Genomic DNA, 20,570 nt, shown 5'->3' with positions numbered 1-20,570 from the left:
ACTTTTTCTTCATGGATGTTGCCAGATCTGCTGAGTATTTCCAGCAACTTCTGTTTTTGATCCTGATTTACAACATCCCCAGTTCTTTCGGTTTTTACACTCTGGATGAAATTTGCTCACAAGAGTCGTCTTTGAATTGGGATAGGCCTTTCTGACATAATGCTATTATTTGGCAAGCTTGATTTGTTTGATCCCGCTGTCAAAGACTGGACCCAGAATATGTAAAGTATGTGTTTTTTAATGGGCACATGATATTGGGACGGATGAAAAGCAAAGAGTAATTCTCCTGACAGTTTGTGGACCCACAGCTTTTTTTTTAAGTTATTAGAAGCTTAACTTTCCCTGAGGCATCAGATGCTAAAGCCTTTCAAGAGTTGACGGATTTAGTTAGGGAATATTAAGAATGCAAGCATCTTCTACTTCTGAGACTCTATCGATTTTACTCAGCAATTGAGGAACAACAGGAATCCATATTGGGATTTTTGACTAGGTTATGATGGCTGGCAGTGGCATGTAACATTGGTTTCACCCTTAATGAGATGCTGGAAGATGGTTTCACATGTGGGATTAATGATGTAATCATGCAAAAGTACTTACTAGCTGAAGCCCTACTGGACTTCAAACAGACACCACAACTGGCTTTATCATAGGAAAATGCAGCAAGTGGACCATATGAGTTGCAGGGTATTTTGATAGAAGTGGATACGCTTGGCAGTCTGGCTAAGCTTGGGGAATACCACTCGAGTGAAGGGAATTTCATATTCTCACTCAGGACATATCCTGAACAGAGGGATTCTAGGTCAACCCACAGCAAAACCCAAAAACAAAGCTAAGCTTTGGCCAAACTGTTAACATTTTCCTCAGAATTTGGGCCAGGGAGGCATTATAGTTGCTGTTGGTATGTTGACTCAAGACAGCAAAAATGCCTCAATAGACTTGAACTGAGTAAAAGAACTCATATGCTGGTATCCAGGACAATGCACACCCTGGAAAGCCTACATTTGGCTTGGATCAGTTAAATTGCTTAGCAACATCCAAATCAGAACCAAAATAAATGTCTAGTTAAATGAGAGGATTCAGAAAAGATTTACCAGGATGTTGCCAGGAATGGAAGGTTTGAATTATAAAGATAAGATGAATAGACCAGGACATGTTTTTCATTGGAGCATAGGAGGTTGAGGGGTAACATTATAGAGGTTTACAAAATTGAGGGGCATAGATAAGATGAATAGCAAAGGTCTTTTGCCTAGATTTGGGAATTCAAAATAAGGAGAGGAGACAGATGTACAAAGAACATGAGAGGCAACCTTTTCTTTTCACACAGGAAGTAGTTTGCATGTGGAATGAACCTCCAGAGGACAGTTTGGATGACATTTGGGTAAGTACATGAATAGGAAGGGTTTGAACAGATATGGACCAAACACATGCAAGTGAGACTTGTTTGGTTTGGGAACATGGTCAGTGTGGATTAGTTGGACCGAAAGAACTGTTTGTATGCTGTAAGACTGTAGGACTCTAATTTCTCCTGGGATGCTTCAGGTGCAAGAGGTGAGCACCTATGTATTACACACCGCCCATATCAGAGGCACAATTGGAGGAACCTGACCTGGTGCTAAAATGCCTGAGGAGGAGCTACAAGAAGAAGAACCAACCTATGTCGTTGCCGCTTAACCTGACTTGGAACTATCTCTCTGTTCCTTCACTATTGCTGGGTCAAAATCCTGGAACTCCCTCCCTCCCTTACAACATTACAGGTCTACCTACAGCAAATGGACTGCAGTGATTCAAGAAGCACCTCCTTCTCAAGGGCAACTGGGGATGGACAATTATTGTTAGCCCAGCCAGTGATGCCCATATCCAATAAATGTTTAAATGGTAGGCTGCCAAGTAACCAGAGTGCCAGCTGTGAATGGTGTCGGGGAAGGATGCCAGATGACTAGTTGCCAGATAAGTAGCATACCAAGTAGGTAAGGTGGCAAGTGAGTAGGATTCCAGGGGCAAATATGATGGGGGAGGTAGGGCAGGATTGTTAGGTCCGGACTGGGATGTTTAGGGGATCTTGATGAAGCACAGGTGGAGTGTGACAGGCAAGTATAGAGCTAATTTAGTAGTTATATAGAGGAGTTAGATTATGTATTTAATAATCTAACTTTTCTGGAGTAATTACATATTTATAGAACATAGAACATAGAACATATAACAGTACAGCACAGAACAGGCCCTTCAGCCCACAATGTTGTGCCGACCATTGATCCTCATGTATGCACCCTCAAATTTCTGTGACCATATACATGTCCAGCAGTCTCTTAAATGACCCCAATGACCTTGCTTCCACAACTGCTGCTGGCAACGCATTCCACGCTCTCACAACTCTCTGCGTAAAGAACCTGCCTCTGACATCCCCTCTATACTTTCCACCAACCAGCTTAAAACTATGACCCCCTCGTGCTAGCCATTTCTGCCCTGGGAAATAGTCTCTGGCTATCAACTCTATCTATGCCTCTCATTATCTTGTATATGTCAATTAGGTCCCCTCTCCTCCTCCTTTTCTCCAATGAAAAGAGACCGAGCTCAGTCAACCTCTCTTCATAAGATAAGCCCTCCAGTCCAGGCAGCATCCTGGTAAACCTCCTCTGAACCCTCTCCAAAGCATCCACATCTTTCCTATAATAGGGCGCCCAGAACTGGACGCAGTATTCCAAGTGCGGTCTAACCAAAGTTTTATAGAGCTGCAACAAGATCTCACGACTCTTAAACTCAATCCCCCTGTTAATGAAAGCCAAAACACCGTATGCTTTCTTAACAACCCTGTCCACTTGGGTGGCCATTTTAAGGGATCTATGTATCTGCACACCAAGATCCCTCTGTTCCTCCACGCTGCCAAGAATCCTATCCTTAATCCTGTACTCAGCTTTCAAATTCGACCTTCCAAAATGCATCACCTCGCATTTATCCAGGTTGAACTCCATCTGCCACCTCTCAGCCCATCTCTGCATCCTGTCAATGTCCCGCTGCAGCCTACAACAGCCCTCTACACTGTCAACGACACCTCCGACCTTTGTGTCATCTGCAAACTTGCTGACCCATCCTTCAATCCCCTCATCCAAGTCATTAATAAAAATTACAAACAGTAGAGGCCCAAGGACAGAGCCCTGTGGAACCCCACTCAACACTGACTTCCAGGCAGAATATTTTCCTTCTACTACCACTCGCTGCCTTCTGTTGGCCAGCCATTTCTGTATCCAAGCAGCTAAGTTCCCCTGTATCCCATTCCTCCTGACCTTCTGAATGAGCCTACCATGGGGAACCTTATCAAATGCCTTACTGAAGTCCATATACACCACATCCACAGCTCGACCCTCATCAACTTTTCTAGTCACATCCTCAAAAAACTCGATAAGGTTTGTAAGGCATGACCTACTCCTCACAAAGCCGTGTTGACTGTATTTGATCAAGCCATGCTCTTCCAGATGGTCATAAATCTTATCCCTCAGAATCCTTTCTAACACCTTGCAGACGACAGACGTGAGACTTACCGGTCTATAATTGCCGGGGATTTCCCTATTTCCTTTCTTGAAGAGAGGAATTACATTTGCCTCTCTCCAGTCCTCAGGTACGACTCCAGTGGAGAGCGAGGATGCAAAGATCTTCGCAAGTGGCGAAGCAATCGCATTTCTCGCTTCCCAAAGCAGCCGAGGACAAATCTGGTCCGGGCCTGGCGACTTGTCAATCTTAATTACATCAAATTTACATCAAATTTACATCAAAACCCTCTGAAGTCTCCAACTTAAATAAAGACTTTTGGAGTATTCCACACATAAAGGAATTGCCTAATAGAAAATACAATTTCCTGGGTAAGTTTAAAGGAGATGTGAGAGGTAAGTTTTCTTGTTACACAGAGGGTGATAAATGCCTAGAACCTGCTGCCAGATGAGGTACTGGAGATGGATGCAATAGCAATGTTTAAGAGGTATTTTGACAGATCTATCAATAGGCAGGGAATAGAGAGGTACGGCTCACATAGAGGTAAAAGGTTTAGAAAGGCATTCAGTGCCATCTTCTTAGGCCAAATAGCCTGTTCCTGTGTTGTATGGTTCTTTGTTCTTTGCACTGTCCTTCATTTCTGAGAGACTCTTGAACTGAATATCTACACCAAAATATGAAGTTTCCTTCTTTTGTAAAACCGAGTATACTCAGAGACCCCATTTGTGCAAGATTGCCCATCCTCTGAAAATCTGGCCCAAACTACCTAGTTAAATTTCAAAGTGTTATAAAATACATTAGCTTTGAATGATGGAATAAAGTACAGAAATAATTCTATTGACAAATTATAGTATAGAATTCATTAAAACTTAATTTAATTTAAAATGGTGTGAGTTAAAATGAGGAGCTATTTTAATGCCAGTATAATCAGAATGCTATCTGAAATTAGTTATGAAACACAGAAATATGCTTCAACTATATAACAATCATAATAGTTTATTCTCCCGAGTGATGCCAGAACACATTTGTATTTCTCATTTTTATACATTTACTTATGGCATGATGGTGCTAACTTTTATAAACACAATTACTACACAGAAAATATAATTACCTTGACCCTCTTGACAGCAGCAATCAAGACAAGAGCAATAGTTATTATATTTTGTACACTTTTTATACAACTTTCAATACATTTGTTAATATGGAAAATAAAGTTAAACACTATTTTCCCATTTTATGTTAAATGCATTTAAAAATAAATATATTTATGTTATTGTAACAAATTAGACATTTAGCTCCTTGATAGTCGATTTCTTATACAATTTGTTTTTATACAGTATCTTTAACAACAAGAAATATGTAAAGATGTCAGTCTTGGACTGGGGTGGGCAAGATCAGAAATCACATGAACAGGTTATAATCCAACAAGGTTATCTGAAATCACAAGCTTTTGGAACATTGCTCCTTTGTCAGGTGAAGTAATGTCTGGCCTTTCATCACCTAAGGAAGAGCAGCACTCCAAAAGCATGTGTTTTCAAATAACCCTGTTGGACTATAACCTGGTGTCTTGTGGCTTTTGATCAAGAACATGAAAACATTTCAGAGAGGAAGAGAAACAGTAAGCACTTGTGGGTGATTCGGAGCTTGACTAAAGACGGAGAGTGAGCCAGAGGGATATTACGGATTGAACCACTTGCCACATAACCACTGAGGAGTGGGTGTGCTAAAATTATTTACAATGGGTCAAGCATCCTCCTTCTGTATTGTAAATATCAGTTATGTTTCAATGGTTGTTCCAAGGGTGGAAGAGGTGAGCGCAGTGAAAGATGAATGAGACTTTTATTCTTTTTAATGTCACTGATCCCTTAATAGCAACAGTACGCATTCCATAATTTATGTAGTAATGCACTAGATACGATGAGGGCAATATGCCAAAACTTAAGTGTTCGATTTGAAACAGATTTAAAGTAATAACTGTGTTCAATCATTGAATCTGTTTGTCAATTTCATTTTCAGCAAATTTACAGTCAATTTGTTCAACTGCATTCAGTGGTAAATTGACATCATTTAAATTTGCTCATTTGACAAAATTAGTTATCTAGAGCAAATTATTTGACTCATCACAGCATAGGCAGTGGTGAAAACTGAAACCCTGACATACCACATTTAAGTTAGAGGTTTATGTAACAGTTATATTTATGTAATTCATGCTTTCATAATAATTCAGTATTATTTTATATTTTAAAAAATAAATAATTTCTTATTTTGTATTAGCAAAATCAAGTCAAGAGGATCAAACTGCACAAAAGCATGGATCGTTCAGCAACGGACAATTGTCAGCGACCAAGGACTCAGGCTTGGGATATGGTGATTAAAAATGTTGATAAATACCCCTGGGCCTATCAGAGAAAGAACAATGAAAATGGATTAATTTGCAAAGCTTTAGCGTTAAGCCAAAAGGAGGAATTGCAATAAAACCAAGAAGAACTGCAGACAATCAAGGAAATGGTTGTGTTAACCTGGGAGGACGATGGGACAATTACTGAAGTTCAAAATTGCAGCTACTGATAACTTCAAAGACCATTCCCCTGAAACATCCATTATATATTCTTACTATTGTGCTTAGATTTATAGATGTCATTAGTAAACTCTCATTGTAAAAGAAAAAAAAATATCCTGGAATTAAATAGAGCCTTTTCTGTCCTCAAAGTCTTAAAGTATTTCACAGGCAGAGAATTTGCAACAATTAATTTGGGCACACACAGCCCCCTGAACAACAACATAATGTATGAACGGTTTATCTACATTTGGTGCTGCTAATTGTGGGATGAAAGTTGGCCAGGTACCAGGGGAACTTGTTGTCCTTTTAAAACAAATGGATCAGGTACCCTCAAGTCAGGGATCTGGTTCAAATTTAGCCCAGGTATTGGAAAGAAAGTTTCTAAAACAATAGATATTGACAGTGCCATTACACTCAGTCCTGGCTATGTCGCATTACTAGAAAGAAGCTTATACCTTCAGAAACATTGTAGGCAAGTCAGTGTACAATATTCACAGCTAGGACAGGTTATGATGTTAGCGTCAGTTCTGACTGATTGCCCAAAGGCTACTGCTGAAAATAAACTCTACCAGATTACATTAAAACAGCCAATGCAAGATCTTTCCACGAAGGATGATTTCATTCAGAACAGTCTTTGTCTGAAAGCTTTCTGGAAATAATTGGAGTTAACCTTCACAGCCTGTTTGACAGAAGATAATAAGCAGACATTTAACAATGTGATTTGCTGAGGATGTTTCACTGAAAACCAGAGAATTTATAGCCAAGCTGGAAATCAAATAGGCAACTTTCTGTTGTAAACTATTTTGCAAAGTTTGGGTAAAAACATAGAGGACACCTAAAATCATAAAACCTATGGAGCACCTATAGGACAATACGGAAATGTATAATACTAGAGTTGCTGAAAAATTACAAATGATATCAGAAAATGCTGTGAATACTCAGTGGGCCTGGCAGCATCTGAGGAGAGTGAAATACATCAGGTTGATGACCTTCCATCGGTTTTAACCTATAATGTAATTCTTTCTCTCTGCACATTATGCCAGAATTGCTAAGTATTTCTATCATGCTCTGTTTCAATTATCATGATATCAATAATATATAATTCCTTCATGCCTCTCATATTTTAAAGAGTCAAAATATGTTCAAGGATATAGTTTAAATATTTCCGATATCACCTTTTAGTGAAATAGTAATTAAATTGATACATTGTGTTGTTTTTTAGGGCAGCTAAGCGTATAAGTATTGTGCTTACCTGACTATTCCCTGCCTTCAGAGAAAGTAAGACGCACAGAAAAAGGAGGAAACAAGCAAAAATTAGCAGAAAAGTTTGAAAGTAGATAGAGAAATTTCAGCTTATACGTCACTAAATGAACATGAAATATTTTGAGAATAAAATGTTTTTATAATGCATTTCATATAAAAATGCTTCAAAGTACAATACAGAGATAGTAAGAATTGCCAGTGCTGGAGTCAGAGATAACACAGTGTGGAACTGGAGGAACACAGCAGGCCAGGCAGCAGAGGAGCAGGAAAGCGGATGTTTCGGGTCAAGACCAGAAGGTTCTGGGAGGGTCACGACCCGAAATGTCAGCTTTCCTGCTCCTCAGATGCTTCCTGGCCTGCTGTCGTCTTCCAGCTCCACTCTGTGTTATCAAAGTACAATATGTTGCTTTTCCTTTAGGACTGTTAGGTAAACAAGTACATATTTTGCATCATACTAAGAAAACAATTTTCAAAAAATTTGCCTCTGTTGCTCTGTTGAAATAGACTAAGATTTAGCATCTCTTTTAATCATATTATTCTTTTGCAATGCTTGTACAAACCTAGCCCATAACAGTTTAGAGCATAGTACCCTTTGAGACAACTCTGAATGCTGAATATTGAATCAAGTTAGAAGTGGTTCCATAAAATGTGAAAAATACTCATGGAGTGGCTGTCGCAGTGACAATAAACCCTCCCCCCACTTATTACAGAAGTTAAATCATTATAAAACTATGATGGTCAAGAATTTATACTTTAGCTGTAATCGATAATGAAGGTACAAATTGCACTCAAAATTAGAATGGTTTGAGAAGTTGTTTTTGTCTGTGGCTTGCACTTAAGCACAACTGTATCTTGATAATGGCTAGAAGATCCTACCCAGTAAACTCCATTCGTACCATCAGTTCATTTATTGTCACGTGGTATGTCATGTAGTAGCAACAAAATAAATGGATCAATAGCACCATTAAAACTCAATGGGTACAATTTTATAGCCATTATGGAGACTTGGTTATAAGGAGATGCCATCTGTTAAAATGACAAGCAGGAAGGTAAGGGTGTTGGGGTGTTGCAAGAAACAATCATGGACTGGAAGATATAGAATCCATTTGGCTGGAGGTAAGGAATAACAAAGGGAAGATGACACAAAGGATAATATTCTATCAAGTCCTAACAGTAGTTAGACATTGGAACAGACAATAAAACAGGAGCTAATTAGGTCATGTAGAAAAGGCAGTACATTAATCACGGCTGACTTTAATCAGCATATAGGTAGGAAAAATCAAATTAGCAAAAGTAGCCACAACAAAAAATTCATAGAATGTATTTGGGACAGTTTCCAAGAACAGTATGGTGTAAATAATACCAGATCAAGAATATCCTAATGGCCGTTTATGAGTAATGAGGAACATTTAATAAACGATCCGCTAAGTAAAAATCCCCGAGGCAACAGTGACTGTAACATTGTAAACTTTAGTTTGGGAGCGGAAAATCATGGCTTGGAAAAAGTTGTGTGAAACTTCAACACAGGTAATTACAAAGAAATGAGGGCAGAGTTAGCTGGAGTGGACTAGGAAATGAGTTTAGCAGAAAAGAAGGTTAACGAAAAAAGGCAGACATTTAAAAAAATTGTTCATAGCTCACATCCTAATGAGGAAGGAGGATTCTAGATAGAGGTTAACCATAGTTAGCCAAGGAAGTTAAGGATAGTTTCAAATCGAAAGAAAGAGTGTACAATATGAATAGAAAGACAGTGGATGCAGTGGTAATGATCTTCCAACAATCCCAAGATTCTGGAAAAGTCACAGAGGATTGGAAAACTGCTAATGTAACACCTTTATTCAAAAAGGAAGGGAACTAAGAACTGGTAACTATATAGGCCAGTTGGCTTAACATCTGTTATTGAAAAAAATGTTATTCTGTTATAAAGGATGTAACAGAACAACATTTAGATATATATTTAAGGAGGTAACATGCAAAACAGATCAAGGGGAAACAAAGTAGATGAATATATTTGGATTTCTGAAGAACAAACAATAAGGTAGCAAATTAAGCTACTGAATAAAACAAGAGACCATGGGTTTGGAGTAGAATATGAGCACAGATAGAGGACTGGCTTACCAATAGACATGGTAAATGCAGGAGGGTGTTCCTGATGACTGGGAGTGCAGAACTGGGAGACACAGTTTAAGAATATTGGGTAGGCCGTTTAGGACTGAGATGAGGGGGGGGGGAAATTATCTTCACCCACAAGAGTTCAGAGCCTGTGGAATTTCCTCCCATAGAGAAGGATTGAGACCAGAACACTCAATGTTTCCATGAAATTAATTTCTAGATTTAGTTCCTAGGGCTGAAGGGATGAAAAGGCATGGGGAGAAAGCAGGAATAGGGTATTGAGTTGAATGATCGATGATTGTATTGAATGGCCTACTCTTGCTTCTACTTTCTGTGTTTCTGTAAGAGAGTTGGGATAAGGAGGACATTTTCAGGTTAGTAAATTGTAACTACTGAAGTACCACATTACTGGTTCCATAATTATTTATAGCATACTGTAATGACCTGGATGACAGCAATAAGTGTAATATCACCAATCTGAGGATAATGCAAAACTATGTGGAAGGGAAAGTGGTGAGGATGACAGAGTCTACAGAAGAATATGGACAGTTTAGGTGAGTAGTTAAAAAAATGGTAGATCTGAACATAGAAACAAGGAACACAAATAGGCTACTTGGCCCTTGGAACCTGCTCCACCATTCAAGATTAAGGCTGATCTGATTTTAAGCCTCAACTCTAGTTGAGTTAGTAGTAAATCCTTCGAGAACTTCCAAAAGCATTAACATTCTACTGTAGGTCTGGTGATCAGTAATGTACACAGTACTCCATGAGGTGGTCTCATCAATGCCTTGTATAACAAATATAACTTACCTACTCATGTATTCAATTCCCCTCACAATAAAATGTAACATACTATTTGCTTTCCTGATTGCTTGCCATACTGCACATTGACCTTCTATAATTCATGCATAAGCACATCCAGATGTCTCCGCATCTCAAACCTCTTCAACATCTCACTATTCAGATAATTTTTTTATTCTGTCAAAATGCACAATTTAAAAAATTTTCCCAAGTTATGCCCCATTTGCCAGATCTTTGCCCACTCATTTAACCCACGTCTGTCCCTTTCAGAATGGGTCTGGGTGGGTGTAGACAAGGGTCAATGTAGTCTTGTTGGGCTGAAGGGTCTGTTTCCACACTGTAGGGATTCTATGATCTATGATCTAGTTCAGCAAATTTTGGCAAATTGCCCTGAAAAGCCATGCAGTTAAATGAAAACTCTTTCCCAGTATATGGCAAGTAATATGCCACAAAAAGTTACAACTATAATTGAATATTTAGAGAAATTGAACTAAGTGGGTTTTAATTAAAAATGTTAGAACTGGATTGGAAAGACAGGCTTATGGACAAGTTTTTTTATTCACGGGAAGTGGAGGTCACTGGCTAAACTAGCATTTGTTTTTCCATCCACAATCACCCTTGAAGAAGTGGTGGTGAACGGTTTCTTGATTCACTACAATCTATTGTGGAGTGGATGGGCATGTGTTAGGTATACCGACAGAGCTGTACAGAAGGCAGTAATTTCCAAAAAAAATAGCAACAGCTGCAGGGTATTAGCTATTAATTCAGGTTCAATAACGTTTAATAGGCCTTGACTTGGGAGAATGATACATCATTGCAGGTTTTCTAAGTGGTTTGTCACAGGAACTTGGGTCTTCAAGATAGTCACAACTCAAGCCTGTTACACCATTCAGTAAGATCATGATTCATCTGGTTGAGAACTCCACTTCACTTTCTTACCTGCCCCCAAAGTCTCAAACTTCTTTATCTATCAAAAATCTCTTCAACTACCTCGAATAAATTCAAATACCGGCCTCTCTCGCTTCCTGGAGAAGAGAGTTCTATACGCCAATAACCTGAGGGGAAAACTACATCTTAAAAGGCAGCCTGTTCTTAATCTGGGTCCCTTAATTCTAGTCTCCTCACAAAATGAACTATCCGCATGGTATCCACTGTTTCAAATCTGTTCAGGATATTGTATGTTACAATAAGATCATTCTCATTCTTCAAAAATCCAGTGGCTAGAAGCCCAACCTGTTCAACTTCATCTTCACAAGGAAAGCTTTTCATACCAGAAATGAGTCAATTGAACCTTCATTGAACTTCTCCTAGAACGTAGAACTTAGAATGTAGAACAGTACAGACAGTCAGCCCACAATGTCATGCGCATAAACTTTTACCCTAATCCTAGGTCTATCTAACCCCTACCTTATACCATCATCCACATGCCTATCTAATAGCCACTTAGATGCCCCTACTGAGGCAGACTCCACTACCCTCTCTGGCAATGCATTCCACGCTCCTATCACGCTCTGAGTAAAGAACCTACCTCTGACGTCTCCCCTGTATCTACCTCCACTCACTTTAAAACTATGTCCATGCATAATAGCTACCTCCAGCCTAGGAAAAAGTCTCTGGCTGTCCACTTTATCTATACCTCAGATCATTTTGTACACCTCTATCAAGTCACCTCTCATCCTTCATCATTCTAAAGAGAAAAGCCCTAGCTCTCTCAACCTTTCCTTGTAAGGCCTTCCCTCCATTCCAGGCAACATCCTTGTAAATCTCCTCTGCACCTTTTTAAATGCTTCCACATCTTTCCTGTAATGAGGCGACCAGGATACAATATTCCAGATGTGGCCGAACCAGGCTTTTGTTTAGCTGGAGCACAGCTTCACGGCTCTTGAACTCAATCCCTCTATTAATGAAAACTAACACACCATACACCTTCTTAACAACTCTATCCTCCTGAGTGGCAGCTTTTAGGGAACTGTGGACATGAACCCAGAGATCCCTCTGCTCCTCCATTCATATTTCACTCTGCAAAACTACAGACCAAAACTATACACTGTATTCCCGTCTCACATTTGCCTTTTACAGCCACAGTAAAACGTTCTCATTTTTATTTCTTACAAGAGGAATGGAATAGGTGAATATTCCATCCACTTTTCCAAAAGTGTATTTGCTGTACCTGCATTCTCATATGTGATCATGTACAAGGTCACCTACCCCACTGCATCATTGAGTTTTACAATATCTCTATTTGTTTAGTGTACTACTCTATTCTTCCTGAAGTGAATGAGTTCACTTTTCCCACATTACAATCAATCTGCTAAATTTTCACCTACTCAGTTAAACAGTCTGGATCACTTTGCCCCCTTTTCAAAACATACTTTCTTATCTACTTTTGTGCCAACACCAAAATTAACAACCATTGATTCAATGCAACTATACATTCAATCCCTTCATCCAAGATATTGATGTAGGTTATAAATAGTTGAGGGCCCGGCATTGATCCCTCTAGGATTCCACCAGTTACAGTTTACCAAAGCAAAAATAGATCCAGTTATACCTAATCACTGCTTCCTGTTAGCTAACCATTTCTTTATCCGTGCTACTCTTACCCCAGTATCAGCTCATATTCTGTGCAGCAATCTTTGAAATGGCATCTTATGAAATGACTTTTAAAAATCTAAATCTATTGGTTTCCCTGCAACCACCTTTATCATTACCTCCTCAAAGACCTCTTAATGTTTGTTAACTATAATTTGCCTTTCAGAGTCATGATGACTCTTCCTGATCATTTTATGATGTTTTAAGTGTTGTCTCCTTAATAATGGATTCTAACAATGTCCCTGTGACAGACTTTAGTCTAACTGGCCTAGAGTTTTCTGCTGTCTGTCTTTCCATTCACAAAGAAACATGTAACAACAGCTATTTGGCAGTCTAACAGAATTTAAGGAATTTTGGAAGATTATAATCCATACATTACTATCGCTGAAGCTACTTCTTTTAGGATTCTGGGAATTTTTTTTATTATTCTTTCAGGGAATGAGGATGTCGCTGTCAGGCAGCATTTATTGTCCATCGCTAATTGCCCAAAGGGCAGTTAAGAGTCAACCATATTTTTGTGCGTCTGGAATCACATGTTGGCCAGAACAGATAAGGATGGCAATGTCCTTCCCTAAAGGACATTAGTGAAGCAGCTGAGTTTTTCCAACAATCGACAATGGATTCATGGTCATCATTAGACTCATAATTCCAGATATTTATTGACTTCAAATTTCATCATCTGCCATGGTCCCCAGAACATTATCTGGGCCTCTGGATTAACAGTCCAGCAGTAACACCAGTAGGCCATCGCCTCCACATATGCAGGCCTGATGCTAAAGATGTATCAACATTTAGATATAATTGTTCTCCCACTACTTTATCCCTGATGGTGACTGTTTTAAAATTCCTCTCCCCCACTGCTTGATTTTCAAATATGTTTGGGAAGTTTTACCTCCAGTGTTGAGGTGTGCACCAGTTCATTTCTAGTCCCACTCCTTCATGGTCTCCATAAATTAAAACTTTAACCAGGGTAATGCTACAGATAATTATATAGGTTTCAGACAGTATCCGTCTTAGTATTAGAAATAATTCAGCTAGGTTTCTTTCAAAGAAAAACTAGTTTACTATAAACATTACTAAAACAAACAAACATGCAAAGATTGACAAAAAAGGGTATGGATGGTGTTAGGAATGATGTGACTTGTAATGTTAGAATATAATGCAATATGAAGCAAATATTGGCAGCAGACCAACACTGATTGAACATCCCAGAAAACACATCGAACAGATGGAATCAAGACACACTACATGGCAAATAATACATGTGGATTTGTTTCATCCTCACTCATAGCTGCACTGAAACCTTAATGACATACAGCGCTTGGGACTTTTCTGGACTCCTGATTACACTAAAGGTGCTTGCTAATTCTTAGTTTCCTTCATCAGTTCAAACGACTTGGAGGGATTGAACTGCTCTCAACTTCTGACTGACTTCCCAATCTCTCAGACACAGCATAATTCAGTTGCGTTTTCAGCAGTACAGCTTAAATGTTCTTTTCTGTGCAAAGCTCTGCTCTGACATTGTCTCCAAGTCCAAATAACTGAGCCTCTGGCAGGGTGGGACATCAACGTTGAGGCACCTGATAGCCTGACAAGCCCACCAATCTGCTCTTAAGTGGCTGATCGGAGCATGATCTGGTGGGTTTTCTTGCCAGTTGGGGTGGCGTGGTAGTCACCCACCATCACACTTTATGCAGAGTCCTAAATTCAGCTCAAATTAATTGTTCAACACCTCTGACATTTCATTGCTATGTATTATCATTTCCTAGGTTCGCTCTCCAGAGAATCAACAGTAGGTGTAGTTACTTTTTTCCTGTTTAAATACTTGTAGAACCTCTTACTATCTCTTGTTACATTATTAGCTCGCTTTCTCTCATACTGCAACTTCTTCCTCTTTATTTTAGCTTATATTCTGCTGGTTCTTAAAACCTTAACAATCTACTACAAATCTTTGTAGATTTGCCGAGGGGTTCTCTCAAGTTTATATATTCCTTTACATCCTTATTTAACTACGGATGATGCATCCTTCTCGAAGAGTCATCTACTGGCTCTGTTGAAAGTGCTAGAACTAGCTGTCAAGGGAAGATAGATTTAACTTTGAAGGGCAACGTTAGATTCACCTGCAGGGTGGTGAGAGACTAGAGAGAGTGCAGATTTACAAAGGGGCCCAAGTATTCCTGTCAATGATTCATTGGAGGCTAACACGCAGGTTCAGTAAACAATAGGAAGGCGAATGGCAGATTAGCCTATATCACAAGAGGATTGAGCAAAATCCTCCTTCAGTTATGTAAAAGCTTGATTAGATCTGGAATATTTTAAACAGTTTTGCTTCCTTTACATTAGGAAGGATGTTATTGTCATAAAGGGGTGCAATTAAGGTTCACCAAACTAGTTCCCAGGATGGCAGGTTTGTTCTGTGAACAAAATTTAGGAAAACTAAGCCTATATTTTTGTGAATTTCAAAGCATGAGTACCAAAATAATTAAAAGATGTGGAGGTTTGATAGATTGGCTATGCTAAATTACCCCGTGGTGTGTAGGGAAATGCAAGCTAAGTGAATTAGCTATGGTAGATGTAGGGGAAAATGTGTGGGGGGCTGAGTCTGGATGGGATGCTTTTCAGAGGTTTGGTGACTCGATGGGTCACTGGCTTCAATCTGCATTGTAGGATTCTATAAAGCCTATATGATACTTAAAGGGATAGATAAGGCAATAATGTGGGGGAATAAAAGCAGTGAAGTGGTTGTTCAGCCATGGTCAAACCGAATAGTGGAGCAAGCTCACTGGGTTTGACTCCCATATTCCTTTGCAACTTTATCTGAAGTTCACAGGCACTGGCTCCAATGTTAGCATTGCAAATATCTTTGACTTTACATGGAGTCGGCATGTAATGTGTCACTTATCATAAATGCAAAAGGATAGTTTGTGTGCCACCTCACTGGTTTGCAGATGAGCATTTTGACTGGGTGCCACACAGGACAGCACTGATGAAGATACATGCCAAGATGACGGGTGCATGAACTAGCCTATCAGAACATTCTTGTAATTGTCAGGGAATATGGAGAAGTCTAGCTCAAACTTCAGAATGGGGATCACACAGCATTTAGCCTTTCTCCCACCTCATTTCCATCTCCATGACATGCTGGCCCAATGTCTGCTGCAGTCATTTGTGTGGCTAATAGACAGATACATTTTTGCTAAGCAAAGGTATTAAGGGGTATGGGCCAAAAACAAGGACACAGATTAGGTCACAGTTAAGTCACAATCTCACTGAATGGTGGAACAGGCTTGAGAGGCTGAATCGCCTACTTCTGGTCCTTTGTTCTTATGTGCAGATCACCAAACTCCTGGCCCCCCCCCCCCCCCCCTGTATGGGTGCAGTAACATTTATTGCCAAATCTAGCAGCCCATCACAATTGCTACCAAAACACTCCACAGTATTTCCTTAAACTTTGCAACTACAGAAGTTAGTTGAAAGCTCTTATCTGAAAGTTTGATGGCAGGTTATTTAAATAACTTCAGTGGCAGCTCCCTCATGCAATGGTATGTACATTTATGAGAGTTACACAAATGCCTTCTGTGAACCCACACAATCCATGTTTCAAATCTGAGAATCAAATCAGCCAGAATAATTGTTTAATATCATGAACTGGAAGCTTTTGCTATACACATGGAATGTGCACTTGAGCAGGATGGGCATATCATGTTGCATCCTACTTACAGCACCTATGGAGTCCATAATATCAACTCCAGCAGCTTTATGGAGCTGGATTTCTCAGCCTTGTAGTCTCATTTGTGATTAATGAAGGAGTAGGAAATGTTAAGAAGAAATAAACCAGGGGTGTTGTTGTGGATCATTTAGCTGTGCATTCAAGAATTGAAGCATTAATGACCAAAGTGTCATCTCAAGTCGGTAACGTAGACAAAACTAAAGAAAGAAATTGTTGAACTTGACATCTAACAAAACATTTGCAGCGGTGGTAAAGTGTTAATTGAAATAACAAGTATTTTTCTACAGTGAAATTGATATAAAGAATTTTGTTTAGCATACAAAGTAAAATGAAACTACATTTCCATAGTCAGTAACTGAAAATAAATCAGATTTTTGAAAACTGGGCAAGAACAACAAATAAGCTGAATTAAAAAGTGTAGAGTTTAACTTTATCTGATTAATCTACAATAATCAAGTTACGCTTATGTTATGTGGAATTTTATTGCTGCAATGACAAATGTTACCACCAGTTTAACAATGTATTTCTAAAAAGATACAAGGCCCAAAATAAGATCATTTTCTGAAGTAGCTGGCAAATTAGATAAATTCCTAGCATATTTTCCAGAAAAACAAACAATCATGGTGTCCATATTTCACTAAATGTCAGAAAACTCTAGTGAATCCATTTAATAAATATAAATCCTATGCCTGGAAACTTGAATTAATACTGGAAGACATCCTTTCAGGGTACACACCAGCCTTATGTAAAAATTTATGAACCACCTTACTGATAACTTACTCAAGTTTTGTAGAAGTTTTGCTCAAATACCTAATCCTTCGAAAAAACATAATCCGTATGAACTAAAATGCTGCTTTTGTGGAAACTCAATTTTTCTTTTAGATAAAAAGTACCTTTCTTCTAGGGAAGGTTCTTTTTGCTGTAGATGAGGCTTGATTCCAGACATCGGACGAAGACTTGTCATTAAGGCCCTGATGGTGTAATTGATTTCATTTTCCCGGGTAACATCACTGTCATAACCTGCAACAAAAACATTATGTATCCATGGCTGATGTACATTAATCTTTTTAACAACTCGTGCAAAATTTAAGCATTTCAAGCAACAAAGAAAACAATCATTTAGAAATATCAAGGTGCCACGAGTAATTTTACTCACTGTGGATTAATCAAGAATTTCAAAAGCGTTTGACAATTGGTGAAACATTTAGTCTAAAGGGACAACACCTGAAAATCACAACTTGAACCACTATTAAGTTCTTGTAACTAGATCAGAGTGCATATGAACAGGAGTTGGCCTCTTGGCCCCGAAAGCCTGTTCTGGTGTTCAATAAGCTCACAGCTAATCAAACTACTGCACAATCCCTTCTTGCTTATCAAGGATCGATCCACATCCATCGCAGAAATACTGAAAGACTGTTTCCTCCATCTTAAAAATATTTAAAGTAATTTTTATTACCATTTTCAGAAGAGAGTTCTAAAATCTTGACCCTATGTCAAAAAAAAAGTATTCTCAGTCTCCTGTTTCAAATCAGACATCCCTTACTTTTTAAATGATGTCCCTGAGTTTCTCTCAGAGAAAATATCCATTACACATGCTCTTCAAGCCCCCTCAGGATCTTATGTTTCAATAAAGTCATCACTTACTCTTCTGAACTCCAGTGAATTCAAGTCTAGTCTGTCCGACCTTTCTAATAAGATGAACTACCCATCCCAGGCATCAGTCTCGTAAACCTTCTCTGAACAGCTTCCAATGTATTTACATCATACTTAAAAAAATCCTGGGCTCAGTACACCAGATGTGAGCTCATCAATGCCTGGGGTATGTGAAATATAACCTCCCTATTTTTGCTTTTAAAACCCCTTGCAATAAATGATAATATTCTATTAGTGTTCCTAATTATTTGCTGAACCTGCATACTAACCTTATGTTTCATGCAAATGGGACAACCAGATTTCTGTATTTCAGAACTCTTCAATCCCCATTTAGATGATTTTGTTTTATTTTTCCTGCATTTCAAATTTTCCCATTCGACTAGCCCATCTATATCCTTTTGTCATCACCTTATGTCCACTTAACAACTTACTTTCCTACTTAATTATGTGATCAACAAATTTAGCAGCCATAACTTTGATGCCTTTATCCAAGTCATTTAAATAAACTGTAAAATGTTGAGGTCACAGCACTGATCCCTGAGGCACCCCATTTCTTACAACTTATTCACCAAATGTTTTGCACCAAGGTGCAGTTATTTTGACATACATCCAAATATTGATAATGCTGTTCCTATTTGCCAGAGTTCCTACCCAGAGGTGAAACGGTGAAACACAGGAAGAAGCTAATTCAGAGAAAGTTGATTCAATACATGGCAATCTGCACTTATTGATGCCCTTCAAAATATAGCAGATGACTTTGCAACTTAAGAAAAAGGACCAATGTATTGTTTTTAATAATTTTAACACAATTATGCTTAAAAGTTGTGGGTACTCCATTGAAGTAGTGGATCCTAACAAAATTTGCCATTCTGCAACAAAGTTTTAATCTAGACCAAGTGTTTATCTCAAATGCCTATACACTAATTCTCTGCATTTTACCACTTTAAACCAAGTAAAATGATGAAAATATTAGCTGACATTTCCTTGTTTGGAAGAACTTATGATTGTAAACAAATACTGAAATTCTACAAGCATAAAAAGGACAGTTATGAAGACAATTAAGCTTATAGTGGATATTGAAGACATGTATGAATTGAGAGACTTAATAGTTATCCAACACCTTCGATCTACCAAATAAATTGAAATTTGTTTGACTAGTATTAAGCAGTGCAAAACTGGTTTAGTTTACAGTATTGTCCATTTTTTTAAGGCAATGAACATGTGGTCAGAAATCTACCAAAGTTTCTTTAAAAACAAATGCATTTAAGGTCATTTATTGTATCTGGGTCATGTTCTTTTGTGTAAAACAGAAAATTTATGAGAGATATCAGATTGTTAGGGATGTTGTTTCCTCACAATATCTGCAAAAAGTTGTTTAAACATTCATTTAATCAAACAGTCATTGTAACCTAGCAGCATCTAGGATGGAATGCAGATGAAACTTCATTGCAATTTTAACAACAAATGCGCCAACTTGCTTTTACATGCTTTTTTAAAAATTTGAATGAAGGTGCTAATCCATTTATTTTTAGTGGATTGCATTATAAATTCCTGAAGAATTGCACAAAGGCAATGGCCTAGTGGTATGATCGCTAGACTATTAATCCAGAGATCCCTGGGGACATGAGTACGAATCCAGCCATGTCAGATTTGAATTCAATATATTAAAACAATCCAGAATTAAGAATCTACTGATGACCATGAAATCATTGTCGATTGTTAGAAAAACCAATGTAGTTCACGAATGTCCTTCAAGGACCATCAAGTGTGGTGTGGCAGCAGTACTTCAGATGAAGCTGGATGGGTTCTAAAGGACGTAGCTGCTAGACTGGGTCTGCCGCAGGTGGTGAGGGAACCAACAAGCGGGAAAAACATACTTGACCTCATCCTGACCAATCTGCCAGCTGCAGATGCATCTGCCCATGACAGTATTAGTAAGAGTGACCATTGCACAGTCCTTGTGCAGACAAAGTTCTACCTTCACATTGAGAACAACCTCCATCATGTTGTGTGGCACTATCACCATGCTAAATAGGACAGACTTCACTCAGATCTAGCAACCCAAGACTGGCATGCATGAAGTGCGGTGGGCCATCAACAGCAGAATTGCACTCCACCACAATCTGTAACCTCATGACCCAGCCCATCCCCCACTCAACTACTACGTTTAAGCCAGGGGATCAACCCTGATTCAGTGGAGATTGCAGGAGGGCATGTCAGGAGCCGCACAGACATACCTGAAGGGGAGGTATCAACCTGGTGAAGCCAAACAGGAACACTTGCATGACAAACAGATAAGCAGCAAGAGGCAGAGCTAAATGATCCCACAACCAATGGAGCAGATCTAAGCTCTGCAGTCCTGCCACATCCAGTCAT

At 38.8% G+C, this 20,570-nt stretch overlaps 1 protein-coding gene across 5 annotated transcripts in view; it reads right to left on the bottom strand.

Moving 5' to 3' along the window:
• Nucleotides 1–20,570, bottom strand: part of eml5 (EMAP like 5) — a 222,168-nt gene that overhangs the window by 53,059 nt on the left and 148,539 nt on the right. For 4 of the 5 annotated variants that reach the window (XR_009446227.1, XM_048538474.2, XM_048538475.2 and 1 more), the window contains exon 27: nucleotides 17,435–17,561. Coding sequence is in view for 4 of the 5 variants with exons in the window: in XM_048538474.2 (XP_048394431.1) it covers nucleotides 17,435–17,561 (127 nt within the window). In the remaining variant the exon portion in view is untranslated. Of the gene's footprint in view, nucleotides 1–7,253; nucleotides 7,311–17,434; nucleotides 17,562–20,570 lie in introns of those variants that run through there. The other variant, XM_059649080.1, reaches the window with a different exon arrangement.

This window comes from Stegostoma tigrinum, chromosome 10, assembly GCF_030684315.1.
Source record: "Stegostoma tigrinum isolate sSteTig4 chromosome 10, sSteTig4.hap1, whole genome shotgun sequence".
Taxonomy (NCBI): Eukaryota; Metazoa; Chordata; class Chondrichthyes; order Orectolobiformes; family Stegostomatidae; genus Stegostoma; species Stegostoma tigrinum.
The sequence above is the reverse complement of the archived record's forward strand: the minus strand, read 5'-3'. Positions and strand labels throughout refer to the sequence as shown.